At 41.7% G+C, this 17,347-nt stretch overlaps 2 protein-coding genes across 2 annotated transcripts in view; one reads left to right on the top strand and one right to left on the bottom strand.

Annotated features, from left to right (window-relative positions):
• The window catches only part of CCDC146 (coiled-coil domain containing 146), a 164,842-nt gene that overhangs the window by 49,920 nt on the left and 97,575 nt on the right, over positions 1 to 17,347 (top strand). The gene's annotated exons all lie outside the window — the stretch shown is intronic.
• Positions 620 to 15,868, bottom strand: FGL2 (fibrinogen like 2). Its single transcript, XM_006137522.4, has 2 exons — positions 15,163 to 15,868; positions 620 to 5,089 (listed from the first exon to the last, which is right to left on the bottom strand). Exons 1-2 carry the CDS (start codon positions 15,755 to 15,757, stop codon positions 4,383 to 4,385), a joined length of 1,302 nt encoding a protein of 433 aa, XP_006137584.1. The 5' UTR covers positions 15,758 to 15,868; the 3' UTR covers positions 620 to 4,382.

Here is a 17,347-nt window from a genome sequence, read left to right as displayed (position 1 = left end):
ACTGTTTTTTTAGGATTCAGCACACTGAATCTTTAAAACAAGTATTATAAGTTGAACCTCTCTAGTCTAGAATCCTCTGGACCTGACCAGATCCAAACCAGAGAATCTTTCAGACCACTGGAGGTCAATATTGTCTAGCAGTATTACCAATACTTCCACTGCTTACTGGGTTGTTAGAGGACATATAGGGGTAAATTAGAGCTTAATAACAGCACAGAACATTGAGAGCTAGGACTGATGGCTGTAAAGAAACTTTATGGGACCACAGAAAACTTGACCACACCCATGAAAAACTAACAAAACTCATTCCAGATGACGGATGTTTCCAAACCAGAGAGTACTGGATAAGAGAGCTTCAATCTGTATAACTGTTATATGAACATAATGGGTATGAATAAGCTTTTATTCATACCAGTGTAAATTGAGAGTAACATCTCTGAAATTAATGAAGTTAGACTTGTATAAAAGTATATATACTAATGTGAATAACTGAAGAATCCAGCCCAACAGTTCTAGGTAGGGAGTATTCAGCTTAAAAATATATATACATTAGAAAGATTTTTTTCCCTTTTAACATCTGTCAAAAATACTGTAAATAGAATAAATTAGAGTTCTGTAGTCTGTTTTTGAAATGTCTATATTTTTTTAAAAAGGAACATTTAAACAAGAAACAAAGATTAGTTTCACTTGTAACAAATTTGCTGAGTAATAAGTTTCAAAACATTTTTTTCATGGTTTAGGAACAATTAGTGCACTTTATACCAATTGATTAAATATACAAATATTCAAATAAAAATTGCTCTTTTGGCCAGTGCATCAAAAACTTTAATTCCTTTTTATCCTGAAATAAATATAATGTAACTTCAAAATGTGTTCTCAAGCAAAGATTATACATCTAATAGCATTAAAATCTTTCATCCATCTTTTAAAATGAAAATATAATAAAGCAAATGACATTTTACATCAAAATATCCTTCAAAATACTTATCATACCTTTAAAATATATTAATATCTTATAATTTGGTCATTGTCACCATAAATCATTGTATATAAATCACTAATGCACAGTTCATTTGTAATACTGAAATGTAGTAACTGTCATGTTTGTAAATATTGGACCTGACTACACACAGAAGTTTTGCTATCATAGCTATGTTGGTTAGGTGTGGAAAAAGTCATACCCCTAACTGTCATAACTATGCCAGGAAAAGCCCACCTGTAGATGCAGTTATACCAGCAAAAAGTCTTTCTCCCACGATAGCTTATTTCATTCTGGGAGCCAGTATAACCTGTGTCTGTACTAGGAGGGTTTGTCAGTGTACTTATACTGGCAAACCCTGTCTAAGTACAGCCAAGGCCTTAATATTGTCACATTTACATTCACAGTAATTATTATATGACTTGGGATGTCTCTTTGGTTTGTAATTCATGAAATGTTTAAACATCTGTTTATATTTTATTTCTTAGAGTATCAATAACAAGAAAATCTCTGCTTCCCTTCTGTCCATTGCATAAAAAAGTCATTCAATGGATGTAATTTTTCTTTGATATTAATGGAGACAAGCTCATCAAATGTGGGAGTACCCTACTCTGATTGTATAAATATGTGTGTTTTTTTTACATAATCTTTTTTTCCTAATTATACATTAAAAATTCCAACAAGTTAAAAAAAATTAAGTTTGAATCCCTGCAACCTTGTGAAGTTCACCTTGATTAGAAGATGCAGGGGAAGTGACATTTGGGTCTGAAACCACAGGGTGTTAGGCTCTAAGGCAGGGGTGGTAATAATTTTTCTAGGGGGGCACTTTGAAGGGGTGGGACCTCAGGCAGAAGGGGTGGGGCCTTAGGAAGAAGGGGTAGGGTCTTTAAATAGCAGGAGTTGAAAGGGCTCACATCTCTCCTGTGGATCCCAGGCATCATGTTAGCGGAGGGTGGGAGATGTGAGCCCTTTCAACTCCTGCTATTTAAAGAGCTCACTATTCCCTCGTTCACTTCTAGAGTGTTGCCTTGAAGCTGGGGATGTGAGAGCCTTTTATATGCTTCTATTTAAAGGGCTCATGCCTTCTCCGCTACTGTTATAAGCATATAAGTAGATACAAGTTACATCCTAAATATATATATAATCTAAGCTACATATGTAATCATAAATGCTTGTGAGATATTTTGAGGCAAAATATATGTATTTTCATTCAGCTGCCTTTTGTAGAAGTCCTTAAAAATTGTAGGCTTAAGAAACATGGTATGCTGCAGATGTTAAAAGTATAAATGATCTATCAAAAATGTTCTTTATAATATTTACATAGATATATAAAGATAATTGATGTAAAACATTAAAATCAATGCATTCAAATTCAGGATTGATCTCTGATGCATTAAAACTATCTTTATAAGGCAAAACAGAGAATAGTGCTGGGGCACTTTAGAGACTAACAAAAATATATAGTATCTTGAGCTTTCATGTGTAGGCCCAGCCTTAGGTCAAGGCAAGCAAGGCGGCTGTCTTGGGCCCCATACTGCCCAAGTACAAGGGACTGCGGCTGGAGCTGATGCTGGACAAGCTCGTCACCTGCATCACCGTAGAGCTACTGCTGTTGCTCATCTCGCTGGCCTTCATGCAGAAGATCTCCATAAGTACCTGCCCAGCCAGCCCGCAGCCTGGCACCCTGCCATTGCCCCAGTTGGGGTCCCCCGCTATCCCCTGTGGGCGTCTGGGCTCCAGCCTGGCTGCATTGGTAAGGCTATGGGAGCTGGCTCGGCCCGCATGTATGTTGACAGCTCTGGTCCTAATGAGCTAGGCTGCAGCTCCAAGTTGCTTGCTTTTCTCCCTGTCTGCCACACATTGTGTTTTATCTGTTTGGACAGGAGAGTCACACAGGTCAGCAGAGAATCTGACCTGGATAGTATGTTGTTGAATATATCCAGTGAACAACTTGTGCTTCCTGGGCTGGACTCTGAAACCCCACAACTGGGTTTGACTTAAATTAGAGCATCCACCAGCAGAGCCCTGCTGTCAGCATGCTGAATTGGGCCCTGCAAACTCTTTGGCTGGGCCTGTTCATGGGTAAATCCCAGTTCAACCAATCAAGTGGGTTTTACCCACAAAAGCCTATACTAGGGAATTATTCTGAAATAACAAGCAGAGCGTCCACACTATCGAGCCCATTATTTTGAAATAAAGGGCTGGTTATTTTGAAATAATTACTCCTGCTTTCCCCAAGGAATAACACTTATTTCAAAATTATTATTTTGAAATAGTGGTAGTGTGGACGGTCCACTGCTGCTATTTCAAAATAACTACTCCCCAGAATCCTTCAAAGTAATTGCTCCCCAGTGCTTCCTGGGACTCTAAATTAACATTAAGGCTGTGTCTAGACTACGCCACTCTGTCAACAGAGAGATGTAGATTAGGCAGAGGGATGCAAATCAAGCACTTTGAAAGTGAAAATGAAGCCGGGATTTAAATATCCCGTGCTTCATTTGCATAAAGATGGCTGCCGCTTTTTTTAAAACTGAGCTTTTTCAAAAAAAACCCAAAAACCTGGCAGTCTAGAGGGGATCATTCAAAAATACAACCCTCTTTCGAGAGATCCTCCTAAACTGCTGTTTTTTTTTAAAAAGCCCCGTTTCCAAAAAAAGCAGCAGACATCTTTATGTAAATGAAGAACGGGATATTTAAATCCCGGCTTCATTTTCACTTTCAAAGTGCTTGATTTGCATCCCTCTGCTGACAGAGGGATGCAGTCTAGACGTAGCCTAAGGGAGCCTGCCTCAGATTAATTTTGAGGCTTCCCTGTAGTGTGGACATGCTATTTCAAAATAGTTATTTTGGGAGTTATTATTTTCAAATAAGTTATTTTGAAATAATTTCCTAGTGTAGACATTCCCTAAGGTGTCACAGGACTACTAATTGTTTTTAAAGTTACAGACCAACACAGCTACCCCCTGAGACTTTATAAGGCAAGATAGGGGATCTATAAACATTTTGGCTACGTCTACACTGGCCCCTTTTCCGGAAGGGGCATGTAAATTTCAGCAGTCGTCGTAGGGAAATCCGCGGGGGATTTAAATATCCCCCGCGGCATTTAAATAAAAATGTCCGCCGCTTTTTTCCGGCTTTTAAAAAAGCCGGAAAAGAGCGTCTAGACTGGCCCCGATCCTCCGGAAAAAGTGCCCTTTTCCGGAGGCTCTTATTCTTACTTCAAAGTACGGAAAAGGGGCCAGTGTAGATGTAGCCTTTATGTTGAGGCACTTTCATCTTGGAAGAATTATATTAAATTGAATGTTAAAATACTCCTAATATTTGCATTTTGAATATGATACTGAGTAAGTATGATAGTTTTAGTATGACCTAATACAAACTCATTACAGCAGAGGATACTGATTTATGGCATAAAGACTTTGGGTCTGATCATCATTTTTACCCTTTTAAAAGCTTTCTTATAACCATTTGGAATATCATGGGAAAAATCATGCCAGGTGCCCCAGAAAATCCCATTGCGAATACCTTTGTATTTTTCTTGATAGTATTTGCCATTTAGATTGGCAGACAAACATTTATCAAACCACCAGCCAGAGCTGTAGTAAGCCCCACAATTTCCTGATGGATACATATCATTGTCTTTGTCTGGCGTAGTAAAGAATTTTTGATCATGGTTGTAATGTTTATTGAAGTGCATGGCATCTCCAGCGGTACCACTATAACCACTGACACTTAGACGGTACTTGAGATATTCATTGGCTACATAGAACTGTTCATATTTAGCATACTCTCTTTTACCATTGAAATCTTCAATCTCAATTCTCAGTTGCATCTCCTTGCTTTTGGTTAGAAGATGAATTTTATCATTCCCCAGCCAAAACTCCCTGCTCAGATTTCCAAAGCCATTTTTGTAGTCATTCCATGTTCTGTTGAAGTTAGTGCTACCATCTTGACGCATCTGTAGCACTGTCCAGCCACCTCCCATTGATTCCATGTCACAATAAACTTCAAAGCTATTCATTTTTGGATCGGGAATAACTCTGTAGATTCCATTACTGCTTCTACCTGCTGCATAATGGTCTGCACAGTCTTTATATATTAGTTGTACAACTGGGGGGAAAAACAAATACTATTAGTATGGACAGTCATTTAATTTTATTTATTTATGTATTTATTTATTTATTTTAGATCTAGTAAACAACACCAAGCATTCCTGACTTCAGTAATAAAAATACATTTAAAATCCACAATGTATATTCTTCAGCACTTTTAGTAATATCTTACCTGGAAGTTCTCTTCCTTATTTTACTTAGATCAAAAGCTATGAAAAGCTGTACAAATGATTGTTAGTCTAAAAATACTACATAGTTCCATAAAATTGTCTTGCTGCTTAATTCTTGCATGCATATCCTTAAAGGATAATAAGTTAAATTCCACAAAGCTGGGTCAATGAGGTGCAAAACACATAACCTGAGGGTTGCACCAATTGGGGTGACTTTTTTTCCAGAGGCCAAGTAGTGTTTCAGTAGTCAGAGTTCTGGTAAGTATGAGCAACTTGTATTTATTTCTGTCAGAGCTACTCCATAGCAGTTCACCATCAGGAACTGCTTGCTGCATTTGATGGCTGTCCAACTCCCCTGATAGCACTTCATTTTTGGCCAAAATTACCTACTTGTGACCAAGCTGGCCTCATCCTCTCTTTCCTTTTCACGCAGTGAAGTTGCTTGCTATTTCCAGATAAAATCTATTCCCCTGTGAACACATTCCACTGTTGGATCCTTCTTCTGTTTGCTAATGTTGGCATATTGCGGTGGCAAAATTGGCATAATATCTCAGTTCTGTTATTTCAAATGCTTTTAAACACAAATATTCAAATGTACCTTAATTTTGCCTATGTATTGTAGAATTTGCTCCTCTTGTGGAATGATTTAATTATCCTTTGTCATATTAACAATTATAATTTAGTATCTTTGATGCTATAATATGTCATATGAGTTTATTTCATATAAGGATGGCTTAAAGATGGTTCTTATTATTGGCTATTCGTCTAGACCGGGGTGGGCAAAGAGCCCTCCGTGGGCTGCATCCAGCCTGCCAACCCAGTGGATTTGGCCCGCGGATGCCCTGCTGCTCCTCACCCCCAAGCTAATGAGGGCTTAGGGGCGGGAGAGTGCGTGAAGTCTCATCAGCCTTGGAAGAACAATCAGCGGCTAGAGAGACAGCCGGCAGTTTTAAAACAGCCAACTTTTATCTCTAGCTGCCACACACCTGCGGGGGGGGGGGGGGGGGGGGGGGGAAGAGCTGGCATGTCTCTCTAGCCACTATGCACTCCCGCCCCCCCAGACCCTGCTTGGCTTGGGAGTGGGGAAGTGACAGGGTAGCTACGGGCCAAATCTGGCCCATAGAGGGCCCTTTGCCCACCCCTGGGCTAGAGAGGCACGCTGTCTGGTTGAAAACAGCTGGAGTGTCTCTCTAGCCACCACACGCTCTTGTGGGGCGAGCTGACTGGCCTGGGGGCAGGGAGAGCGTGTGATGTCTTCTTCTGCTAGGTGTGTGAAGGGAGCTGCCAGCTGTTTTAAAACAGCTGGTATTTCTCTCTAGGGGGCGGGGCGGGGGACGCAGGGAGGGAAGAAGGGGAAAGACTTCTTGCTCTCCTCTACCCCAGGCCATTCGGGAGGGGGGGAGCACAAGAAGTCTCCTGGCCCCAGAGCCACGTCAGAAATTTCTGAAGTGGTCCCCTTTTTAAAAATTATTGTCCACCTCTGGTCTAGACAGTGAGAATTTTTCATATCTCAGTTATTTACAATACTTTATGAAGTAGGAGGAAACTAGTAATGTTGTCTTATGACCGAGTCTATGGTTCCTAGAAAGATGTAGCTAGAAAAATGACAGCACTTTCCTGTGCATATGGAATTTCTGGCTTTATAATAAAGAAATATTCAATATACCTATCCATTTACGTAACTCATCTTCCTATCAATAATTTATTTTATGCAAAACATTTTCCAGATGTTTCCTGAAGATTAGAAACCCATCTATAACTACTTAACTAGTATTGACGCTGTGCTCAAGAGTTTTCCCAGGAAATGCTATAAATTACATGTTCCTAGAACTTCATATTCCTCAACACAATATATTCATTAATACGATATAGGTAGTATTTCATTGATGTCTTTCAGAGGAAGCATTTTAAGAGTTGGTAAATATTTTGAGTTTGTTTATTCCTACTACAAAATAATTTAAATGCATGGGAGTATTTGATAGACATGTTTTAATTGTCTATCAATACTAGAAAAATGCAAACATTATTATTAGTAATAACCTGCTCATCAAGAGGAAGTACTGTTCTCAGGCTACAGAAGGGAGTTAGGACTCCTGGATTATTTAGCTGCTAGAGGGACACAAAGAAATGTATGCAAAAACTTCAGAAAGAGAAAATTTAAAATGAGGAGTAACGGTAGTTCGGACTAGGAAGCCTAGTCCGAACTATCTAGTCTGTGCCGCGTGTAGCCGTGCGGCACGGAGTCCACACTAGCGGACATTTAAAAATGGCAGCGCCCAGCTTTATGCAAATGAAGCCCAGGAAATTCACATCCCGGGCTTCATTTGCAACTCCGTATGACTACATTAACCACCCTAGTTCGAAGTAGGGTGGTAGTGTAGACATACCCTAACAGATTTATTGGAGCACAAGCTTTTGTGGACAAAGACCCACTTTGTCAGATGCATGTCATGTCATGCATCTGACAAAGTAAGTCTTTGCCCACGAAAACTTATGCTCCAATAAATCTGTTAGTCTATAAGGTGCCACAGGACTTCTCGTTGTTTAAACATTGTCAAGGATATTCTTGTATTACGTAAGTGACTTCCCCGCCACTCCTGAGTTTTGAACTCTAACACATGAAAATACTAATAGTTAATAATAGTTTTCTTTGTTTTACTTTAACACGCATATCACTTAGAGTCATGGAAGAAGATTTCTGGTATATTCAACTTTTTTTTTAGCATCCAGAGTCTAGAGCAGGGGTCGGCAACCTTTCTAAAGTGGTGTGCCAAGATTTAACTTATTCACTTCTATTTAAATTAAGATGCAGATCTTACAGTGAATGTAAATAGCCACAATACTGTAAATTCTTTCACCATATAAACATCTTACCACATGCCAGTAATATCTATTGAAGAGAAAAACCATTTAAATGTGCTTGACAACACTTAGCACCTGCATAGATAAGAACAGAGAGGCATCTTGGAAACATTGCTTTCTTTCTGGTCATATCATTGCTCTCTTTCTGGTCATATCAGCTCTGTGCTCAGAGGAAACACATGCTTCAGTGCCTACAATACTCAATGGTCATCCTCAAATTAAAGATACTAAAGACTAGTGACTAATTGACTATCCAATAAGCATTTGCTTATAAGTGTCTATAGACACTTCCACATTCCTCCTTTGAGGCTCTTGTACAATTAACTGCATTTTAACATCCTTACCCCAACTTGCTCTTTAAGGGTTGCTTTCTTCCATACAAACCCACAAGCTTCTGGAACCCCCTACCAGGTGATTTAAGGAGAATTAAGATCAGAAATCTGATGTTTCTTGCCTGTCAGTTGAAGTCTTTTTGCAAATTCACTAGCTAGGAGCTAGGCCTGGAGAAAGGAAAGCAGTTTAATTGCACATTGCTCCCTCTCTAGCTGCTACCAGCCTCTAAGGGACTCAAGAATCGCCCCTGCCTGATAGTGCAGCAGCAGTCGTCACTCTGTACATGTGCTTGTTTGGCAGTGCACTATAGAGTAGCAATGGGGTTTCTGTCTCCCAGGCTGATCAACTCTCTGCTCTTGCACACCCCCTCACGGGGTCTCATGGCTACCACACAAACCCTAGGGCTCCTTGGCTATGGCTCCCCACCTAGGAATCAGGGTGCTGCCCTTATTTTCTCCCTGAAAAGCTAGGTACTGCCCGAACGAATGCCTTACCTCCTCCCAGCCACCTTCTTCCCCGTCTGCCACCGCCACCTCTGAGCCAGGAAAGGTGTGTGCCGCACCTAGGACAGGAGCCCCCTGGCCCTTCGCACCAATGGCAGAAGAGCATCTCTCCAGGGGGAAGATTCCTCAATGCTACGCCCTCCCTCACACCAGGGACCTGCTCAGGCTCCTTGTCCTGTGCTGTTAGGCTTTCATTGCGCGTGCTACTCAAAAATCATCTTGTGTGCCACTTATGGCATACGTGCTGCATGTTGCCAACCCCTGTTCTAAAGACAACAATTTTAAACAATTTTAAACTTGGGTACCTTAAGTTAAGCCTCTAAATCCATATTAAGGCTCTTATCTAGGGCCTCATCCAAAGCCTGTTAAAGCTAGTGCAAAGACTCCCATTTACTTCAGTGGACTTGGGTAGAATGCTAAGTGGCTTTAATTTCAGAATAGATGTTAACAAAGAGCATCTGTCTCAATTATACATCTTCTCTGGATCCAGCTCTACTCCTATTTAAGTTAACCATAGTTTTTCTATTGACTTCATTTAAGTCAAAGGATTCAGTTCTATGAGGGAAAACTAGCTATTGTCATCCTTTCTAGTTTCATAAAGCATGTATTACCATTATATTTCCACTATCACTGTTAGTGCAACTGCCCTCAGGCAGATTTGCACCTGGGACCTCTGGAGTTTAGTGTAGGAGTCTCTACAGCTTGAGCTCCCCTTCTAACAGGCCTGTCTGTTGCCCTGTTTCTCTGTGGCCTGCAGACTGTCTCGGAGAACCAGGCTCCAGGGGCTTCCTCCCTCCAGCAGTCACTCTGACCTGTAGACTCCAGGTTTTAAGCAGGGGGCCTCCTTACTGCTCTTCTGGCAGGCAAGATGGCAGAGCCCAAGCCTGCTGGCCATTCTCTTGGTGCTGCAACTGCCTCTAGTGGCCACTTTCAGTATCATGGCTCTCCCCTCACTTTTGCATTCCTCCTCTTTCTGCTCCCTCTCTTTCCGTGTTCTGGGAAATAGTCGTATTCCCATCACTGCCCATTTTCGAGGCCTAACCAAACCCTGACCTTGGTTTAAGTTAGGGTAAGAAGAAGCTGCATACAAAATTTGGTGGTCCTAGCTTTTACAAGCTTCAGAGGAGTAGCTGAGTTAGCCTGTAACTGGAAAAACTTCTAAAACAACGAATAGTCTAGCAGCACCTTAAAGACTAACAAAACATGTAGATTGTATCATGAGCTTTCGAGGGCACAATCCACTTCTTCAGATGACAAAGTGGGTTGTGCCCACGACACCTCATGATACTATCTGTGATGGGGTGACACAACCCCGCACTGACGTGAAACGCCATGAGCCCAGAGAGGAGAGATGGCCCGGTGGGGACTACTGCTAGGAAGTAGCTGGGGCAGGTACTCCAGCTCTGGCCGTGGAACCGGCCAGGGTCAAGCAGATTGCCAGCGCAGGTGCAGAAGAGGCGAGATGCGCCAGGGCGATGGGCACCGGTTGATGACGTCACCCATTGGCTTAGCAGGGACGTCATAAGTGCACTGGGCTCGCCATGGAGGGTGAGAAAAAGGCCCTGGGTCTTGCCGGGGGAAAGGGAGGAGGAAAGTCTGAGATTCGTCCGTGGGGTGGACAGGCAAGAATTCACCAGGAAGGGCGTGACCTTCACTTTTGGGGTGAAAAAGGGCATCCCTCACCCTAACAAAGGGAAGAGAAAGGACCTGGACGCAGAGGTAGGAAGTGGCCCAGGGCGGGGTCGTGGAGCCCGTGGGCTTATGTGTTTAGGGGAAACTCCCCAGTCAGCCAGGCCAGGGAGGAGTCATCCCTGACTTAGAGCCCTGGGCCAGGACCTGGGAGATTGGGTGGGCCCGGGTCCCCCTACCCCACCGTCTGCTGTCGGGTGTTGTTCAAGGGGAAGCTGTAATGCGGGCAAAATTGATTGTTTTTCAGTGCGGACGGTGCCGCAAGTATAAAAAGGATGATAATGGTGATGGGGTGACCACATTAAAGGGGTTACTAACACAGACTCCAAAGTGGTCCATGTACACTATCTACATGTTTTGCTAGCTTTTACAGTTTAGGCAGAGTTTTTGAACAAACTGATGAACAGACAGATGCACTCTAAAATAAATAAATAAATAGAGATAGATAGATAGATTATGTATTCATATTTTTACCTGTCTGGATTTAGACTGTAGATTGAACATTACTTAGTATCAGTTACCTTTTCTGCATGAGTTATACAGGTTGAAACTCCCTAATCTGGACTTCCCTTGTCTGTCAACACCCATCCATGCAAGCACTCACAGGGATAAGCTGCGTGCTAGGGCCAGGAGCATTGCCAAGCTAGAGGGCTGAGAAGGAGTCCTGGGGGCAGCAGAGTCACCGGAAGGAATGCAGAGCCCCCAGTCTCTGTTGGAGAGGGAGAGTGGAGCTCTCTGTCACTGTGTGGAGGGCAACAGCACGCTGCTGGAGGGGAGCACAGAGCCCCCCATGCCTTGGTGGAGGTGCTGGGGAGGGGAGCACAGAGCAGCCAGGAAGAGCACGGAGCCCCCCCAAGTGGCAGCAGAGCCACTCAGTGGAGTATGGAGCCCTCCAGGCAGCAGCAAAGCTTCTTGGTGCAGTGCAAAGCTCCAGGTGGCAGCAGAGTGCTAGGGGGCAGTACAGAGATGCTCGGCAGCAACTAAGCCCCAGACAGCCGTAGTGCCACTAGGGAGCACAGTGCCACCATGGGAGCACAGGGCCCCAGGCAGCATTGAAGATACTATGGAGAGAGTGGATCTTCAGGTGGCAGTGGAGTCCTTGGCCACTGTGGGGAGAGTGGAACTCTAGGCTGCAGCAGAGCTGCTAGGGTAGAGGGAGGGAGATCTACTGCCCCCTTTCCCTATGATGTGTGGAGAGCAGAGCCCTGGGTGGCATTGCAGCTGTCTGGGGAAAAGCGGAGCCCCCACCGCATTTAACTCCCCTGGTATGCAAATTCCCTGCTTCAGGACTAGTCTTCCCTGCTTCAGCACCCTAAGGTTGCTGGACCAGGGAGGTACAAACTGTAGTAACGCAAGAATATAGATTTATCAAGACTAGACTAAACTATGCTAGTGACCAGAAACTTAAGTTTCAGAAAAAGATGGTGGTGATGGTAATTGGTGGCTCTAGACTGCACCTACCTAATCATGAAAAATTATATATTATGGGTAAGAAAAGTTCTTTCCTGACCTTTGTAATAATCTTGTAACTGAAGCATGACATTTGAATACTAGCATCTAAAAAGATATTGTTATAACATAAAGTTGTTCATATGTCCTGTCCTGTTTGTGATTTTGCTGATTATTTTTTCAGAATTTCAGCAGTGCATTCACTGTACTATTGGCAAGTTTCTTTGAGTATGTCTACACTACAGTGCTATTTCGAATTAACTTAATTCGAAATAGTTAATTCGAATTAAGCTAATTCGAAATAACACATCTATACACAAAAACTATTTTGAAAAAGCATTTTGCTATTTCGAAATAGTGCATCCACACTGAGTGGATCCTGAACCGAAGTTAAGGCTGGCCAGAACCAGTGCTGGCAGGGCATCAGGTTAGGACTTAGTGTGTGGAGCTGCTGCCTGAGGCTAACTGAGCTCCGTGCTTAAAGGGACCCTACCCCCACCCTGGACAGACAGTTCTCAGGGTTCCCCACTTGCTTGTCTACCTTAATGAGGGACAGCAAAGCAGTCCTGTCCTGGAGCGCCCTGAGTGCCTGCACTCGGGACACCACAGCACTCGGCCACATGGAGCCAGAGCTGCCCCTGGGCATGCCGGTGTGTCTCGTGGGGTCGTTGCCATCAGCCCGGCTGTACTTGCTGCAGGCTGCCATCCAGGGGGTTCATCGGGGGCTGTCAGGATCCAGGAGGCCCTACAGGAGAGTGTCCACCCCAAGGAGCCCTCAGAGCCACCCCAGTCCTCCCGACTGGGGGTTCATGCCCCATTTCTCCCTCACGTCCTTCCACTTACCCCTCCCTAACCCGCCTTCCTGATGTCAGGATAAAAGACACATATGTTCAAAAATAGAAACTGGGTTTATTGAACAAAACTGGGGGGATGAACCTCTGGGAAAAGGAGGTGGGGGAGGGAAAGAGAGAGGGTGGGAGAGGGGAGGGGGAAACCTGGGAGGAGGGAGCTGGAAGGGGGAAGTAAGGGGGAAAAGGAGGGGGGGGGAAGCTCAGAGCCCAGGGTTGGGGATCTCGCCAGACCAACTTGATTTTCATGCAAACCTGCTCCTGGGTTCGCATGTGGCCTTTGGTGGTTAGGCTGGCAGCTATCCTGCCATAGATGGCTGTGTTCCTCCGTCTAGTGCTGAGATCATGGACATTGGGGGCATCCCCCCCAAACCGGAATAAGGTCCATGATCTCCATCCTGGACCAGGAAGGCGCCTGCCTTCTCCAGCCCGTCATGCTTCTGGGAGCTGGCAGAATGCTCCTGGGGAGTGGTGGAGGGCTGGCTGCCAGTGACTTGCTGGTCCGGTGACCACTGCTGGCTCTGGGCTGGCAGGTTTGGAGCTGGCACAGGCACTGTGGCCAGAATCTATTCCTTTAATGTCTCCGGGGCTGGGGGAGAGGAGAGTAAGTTTTCCTAGTTGTGCCCAGAGTGGCCACCAGTGCTCCCTGGGATGGGCAGGAGGCCCCCTATTTCAAATTAAGTGTCTACACAGCACTTAATTCGAAATAGCTATTTCGAATTTTCCGTTACTCCTCGTAGAATGAGATTTACCAAATTCGAATTAAGCGTGCCGCTATTTTGAATTAATTTTGAAATAGTGATTTGCATGTATAGATGCTATTAAAGTTAATTCAAAATAACGGTTGTTATTTCGAATTAACTTTGCAGTGTAGACATACCCTTTGATATTCTTTAAATAGGCTAATATTGTAGATGGGACTGAAGCATGGCAGGTCCCGCAAATAAGATATCTGGTAGAGAAAATACCTGTGTCTAATTTTATACATTGTATGTTTTTAACTTATGTTTGTCAAGGAGGATTGTCAAGAAATTTGCTGGCTCAAAAATTAATACAGTAAATTATTATTGTTTTTACCACTAGAAAACTCTTTTCTTTTTATATATGGTATTTGGATGGCAGACGACACTGTCAAACTTTTATGATTGCCTATTTCTTGTAAAGATATGCAATATCAAAACTTTAATTATATACAGACAATGCAAACATTAAAATGTTATTCCTATTAATTTACCAAAATTAAAAGTTCATATGATACAGTCTATCAAGTCCATTTTTAATTTAATTTTAATTTCAATTTTAATTTCCAAACCTTTTAATTTCATAACAGAATTTTTAAAAGGTAAAAAAAACGAGTCTGGAACAGCATGGTATTTAAAAGGAAATAAATCCCCAAGCTCCCACATTAATGTCTCATTTTACATTGTTTATATATTAGATTCTTACTAATATTCCACTATTGCTAAAATAATGCTATGGGTGCCTTTCATTTTAGAAACGTTAATGTTGATTACATTTTTAGCCAAGCCTTACATGTACATGTAGCTTTGGTAGATAATGATTTTCTTATCCATCTGTGTAACTTACATCTTCCACTAGATTCCTTTGTTGTTAGCTAATACTTCCCAGGCTATTTTAATACAATTCCAGGATGTTTGGAGATGTTTCTGTTTGATCTTTCATTATCACAGTCAAATAGCAAATAGTAAAATTATTGAAATCTTTTAGGACCCGATCTTTCTCTTTCCCTTCCCCTAATCCCTCAAAAATGTGAAAAGACATTTGAGCCAAAAATAATTGTTCAGTTTTCAGTATAATGCAGAATTAAGTGGATATTTTCTGTTTGAATACAGAGTAAAATACAATTTAAATATATAAAGGACTTTCATTTCAACCTGAATTGCTATGACACTGCTATACAAATATGAGTAAATACCATGCGCATATCTGCTCAACAAATCTTAAAGTAAATGTCCTTTTTGGAGAGCTATATTTTAAGTACTGTTAGAGCAAATCCTGAGAGGTACTGAGCACCTGCAACTCCAATGGAAGTTGAAAGCACTTAGTATCTCCCAGCAAATCCTACAGTAAGAGTAACTTTTATAATACTTTGTAATTTGTGAAAAAGGTATTTGTTTAAATTGTGAAGTATGTTTAAATTATTCTATTAAATATTTCTACAGAATACAAAAAACTTATAAATAAAGCTTCACATACCAGGTCTTGATTCTATGACTGGACACTCAGAAGAACATATGACATTCCTACTGTTGAAGAAAATTGTCATATTTTCAATTTTGCCGTTGACATAGCTTTCTACATTGTCCATGTTTATAAGGTTCCTTTTTTCCAGATTACCCTCTACTAAGTGGATCTGATTCTCTGCATTCTTCAAACTGGCTGACAGTTTCTTAACTTTGCTCTGTAATTCCTTTATTCTGTTATCTTGTATCTTACTGTACTCTGTTGAGACTTCTGTACCATCTTTTTCGTTGTTGTCATCTGCCTGCAGCTTGCAATCTTGGCAAGATTTCTTCAAGTTGTTTACTTCATCTTTAAGTTTCTGTACTTCTTTGAGAGTCTTTTCAATCAGTCTGAACTGCTTAGGTAACTGGATGGTCATCGAAGGCAGATTTATCTGATATGGACATTCCTCTCCTTCACATTTCCCACTGGTTTTGAACTTTATGGGACAAGCACCAATGGCGTTTCCTTCTCTAACATTTTCTGTATCTTCATTTGCAAGTGCAGAGACATTTGTAAAAGCAATCAGAGCTGTCTTAAACAAGACTAAGTAAATGAGCTTCTTCATCTCTGCAGTGAAACTAGCTCAGTGAGGAAGTATGAAAAATTGGAAGAACTTTTTATAAAGGCAGCTAGCAGCCTGTGAACTCACAGATAAACTGCCTTCACTGTTCTCAGAAATGGGTGGGAGTTCTTGCATCACAAGTTGCAGTGATATTAATAGCACAGCAAAATAGGTAGTCCTTGGCAAAAGTAGTTTATGCATAATAACATAAACAAAATTATAATATGCATGTGCACAGGCAGTGTTTGAAGTTTCTGTTGATCATTTATTTATTTTATTTTGATTTTTAAACAAATATTTCTTGCTTTAGATATCTGTTTTTATATGCTACAAAATTCCTGATTCTTAATATTTGAGTATAATAAAATTATACTTAAAAATTAAAATTGTGGACCATGTCATCTCCTCCACCATCACATGTGGAGAAAGTCATACTGTCAGAAGTGGCTCACAAATGAGAGTGCCTACTTCAGGACAGACTGTCAGAAAACAGGGCAGATACCTCATAATCGTGGTGTATTCTGTAATTAGATTTCACCTAGCTTGTAACGAATGTGAACTCCTGGATCACAGTCACAGTTTTACCATGGAGTCATTGATGGTCCCCCTCAGACTCTCCAGCCTATATTGTCACTCAGACAAGCTGAACATTTTGATAAATGGTCACTTAAACCAAAAATTACACCATATCAGGTTGCCTCTAGTTCCAAGAGACTAGTCATTTACCCCAGGTCTCTAGATCCTACACCGAAGACAATGTTGGTAGTCACATCTACAGTAAACTAACCAAAGATTTATTAGCTAAGAAAGGGAAGTGAAAGTGATTGAGAGGTTAAAGCAGGTAAAATATATGTATAGGTGAGTCATAGTTTGTAATTCTAAAAGGTGGCCATGATATAATAAACTGCCAAGTTTCCCAAAAAATTTTCAGAGTACTCAGCTTGTTTCTGGGGATCTCTACTTTGCACCTGGTACACACCCTGTAAGAATTCAAAGAGTCCAGAGATCCAGGATCTTTCCTCAAATCCATTCTTATAGCTTCTTCTCATAAAAACAAGCTGACATGGTCAATACCCACAAAGGTTTTTCCTTTCATGACAGAGAGTGAGGAATGCATCTAGAGTCTTTGACCTGTGACCATTACACAATAACCACTTGCTTTGAAGTCAGTACTTCTCTAGTAAAGTTCTTCATTTGTATTTCACAAGCTGCTTTCTTGCTTGATGGGTTATTTATTTACAGGAGAATATACAGTGTGAGTGTTTGCTATTACATTATAGCAGGATACAGAAGGGAAAACAATGCATGTAACATCTCATTAGTTTTCAGAAAGTTTAAACACCAACTACACTTACTAATTTAATACAGGTTGAACCTCTTTAGTCTGGAACTCTTGGGATCTAACCAGTACTGAACCAGAGAATTTGCCAAACCAGAGGAGGTCAGTATTGTCTAACAGCATTACCAACACTTCCACTGCTTACTGGGTTCTTAGAAGACATTTAAGGATAAATTAGAGCTAAATAATAGCACAGAACACTGAGAGCTAGGACTGGTGTCTCTAAACAAAAATGGGAATGTGGGAAACATGGC

Source organism: Pelodiscus sinensis, chromosome 1, assembly GCF_049634645.1.
Source record: "Pelodiscus sinensis isolate JC-2024 chromosome 1, ASM4963464v1, whole genome shotgun sequence".
NCBI classification, from domain to species: Eukaryota; Metazoa; Chordata; order Testudines; family Trionychidae; genus Pelodiscus; species Pelodiscus sinensis.
The sequence above is the reverse complement of the archived record's forward strand: the minus strand, read 5'-3'. Positions and strand labels throughout refer to the sequence as shown.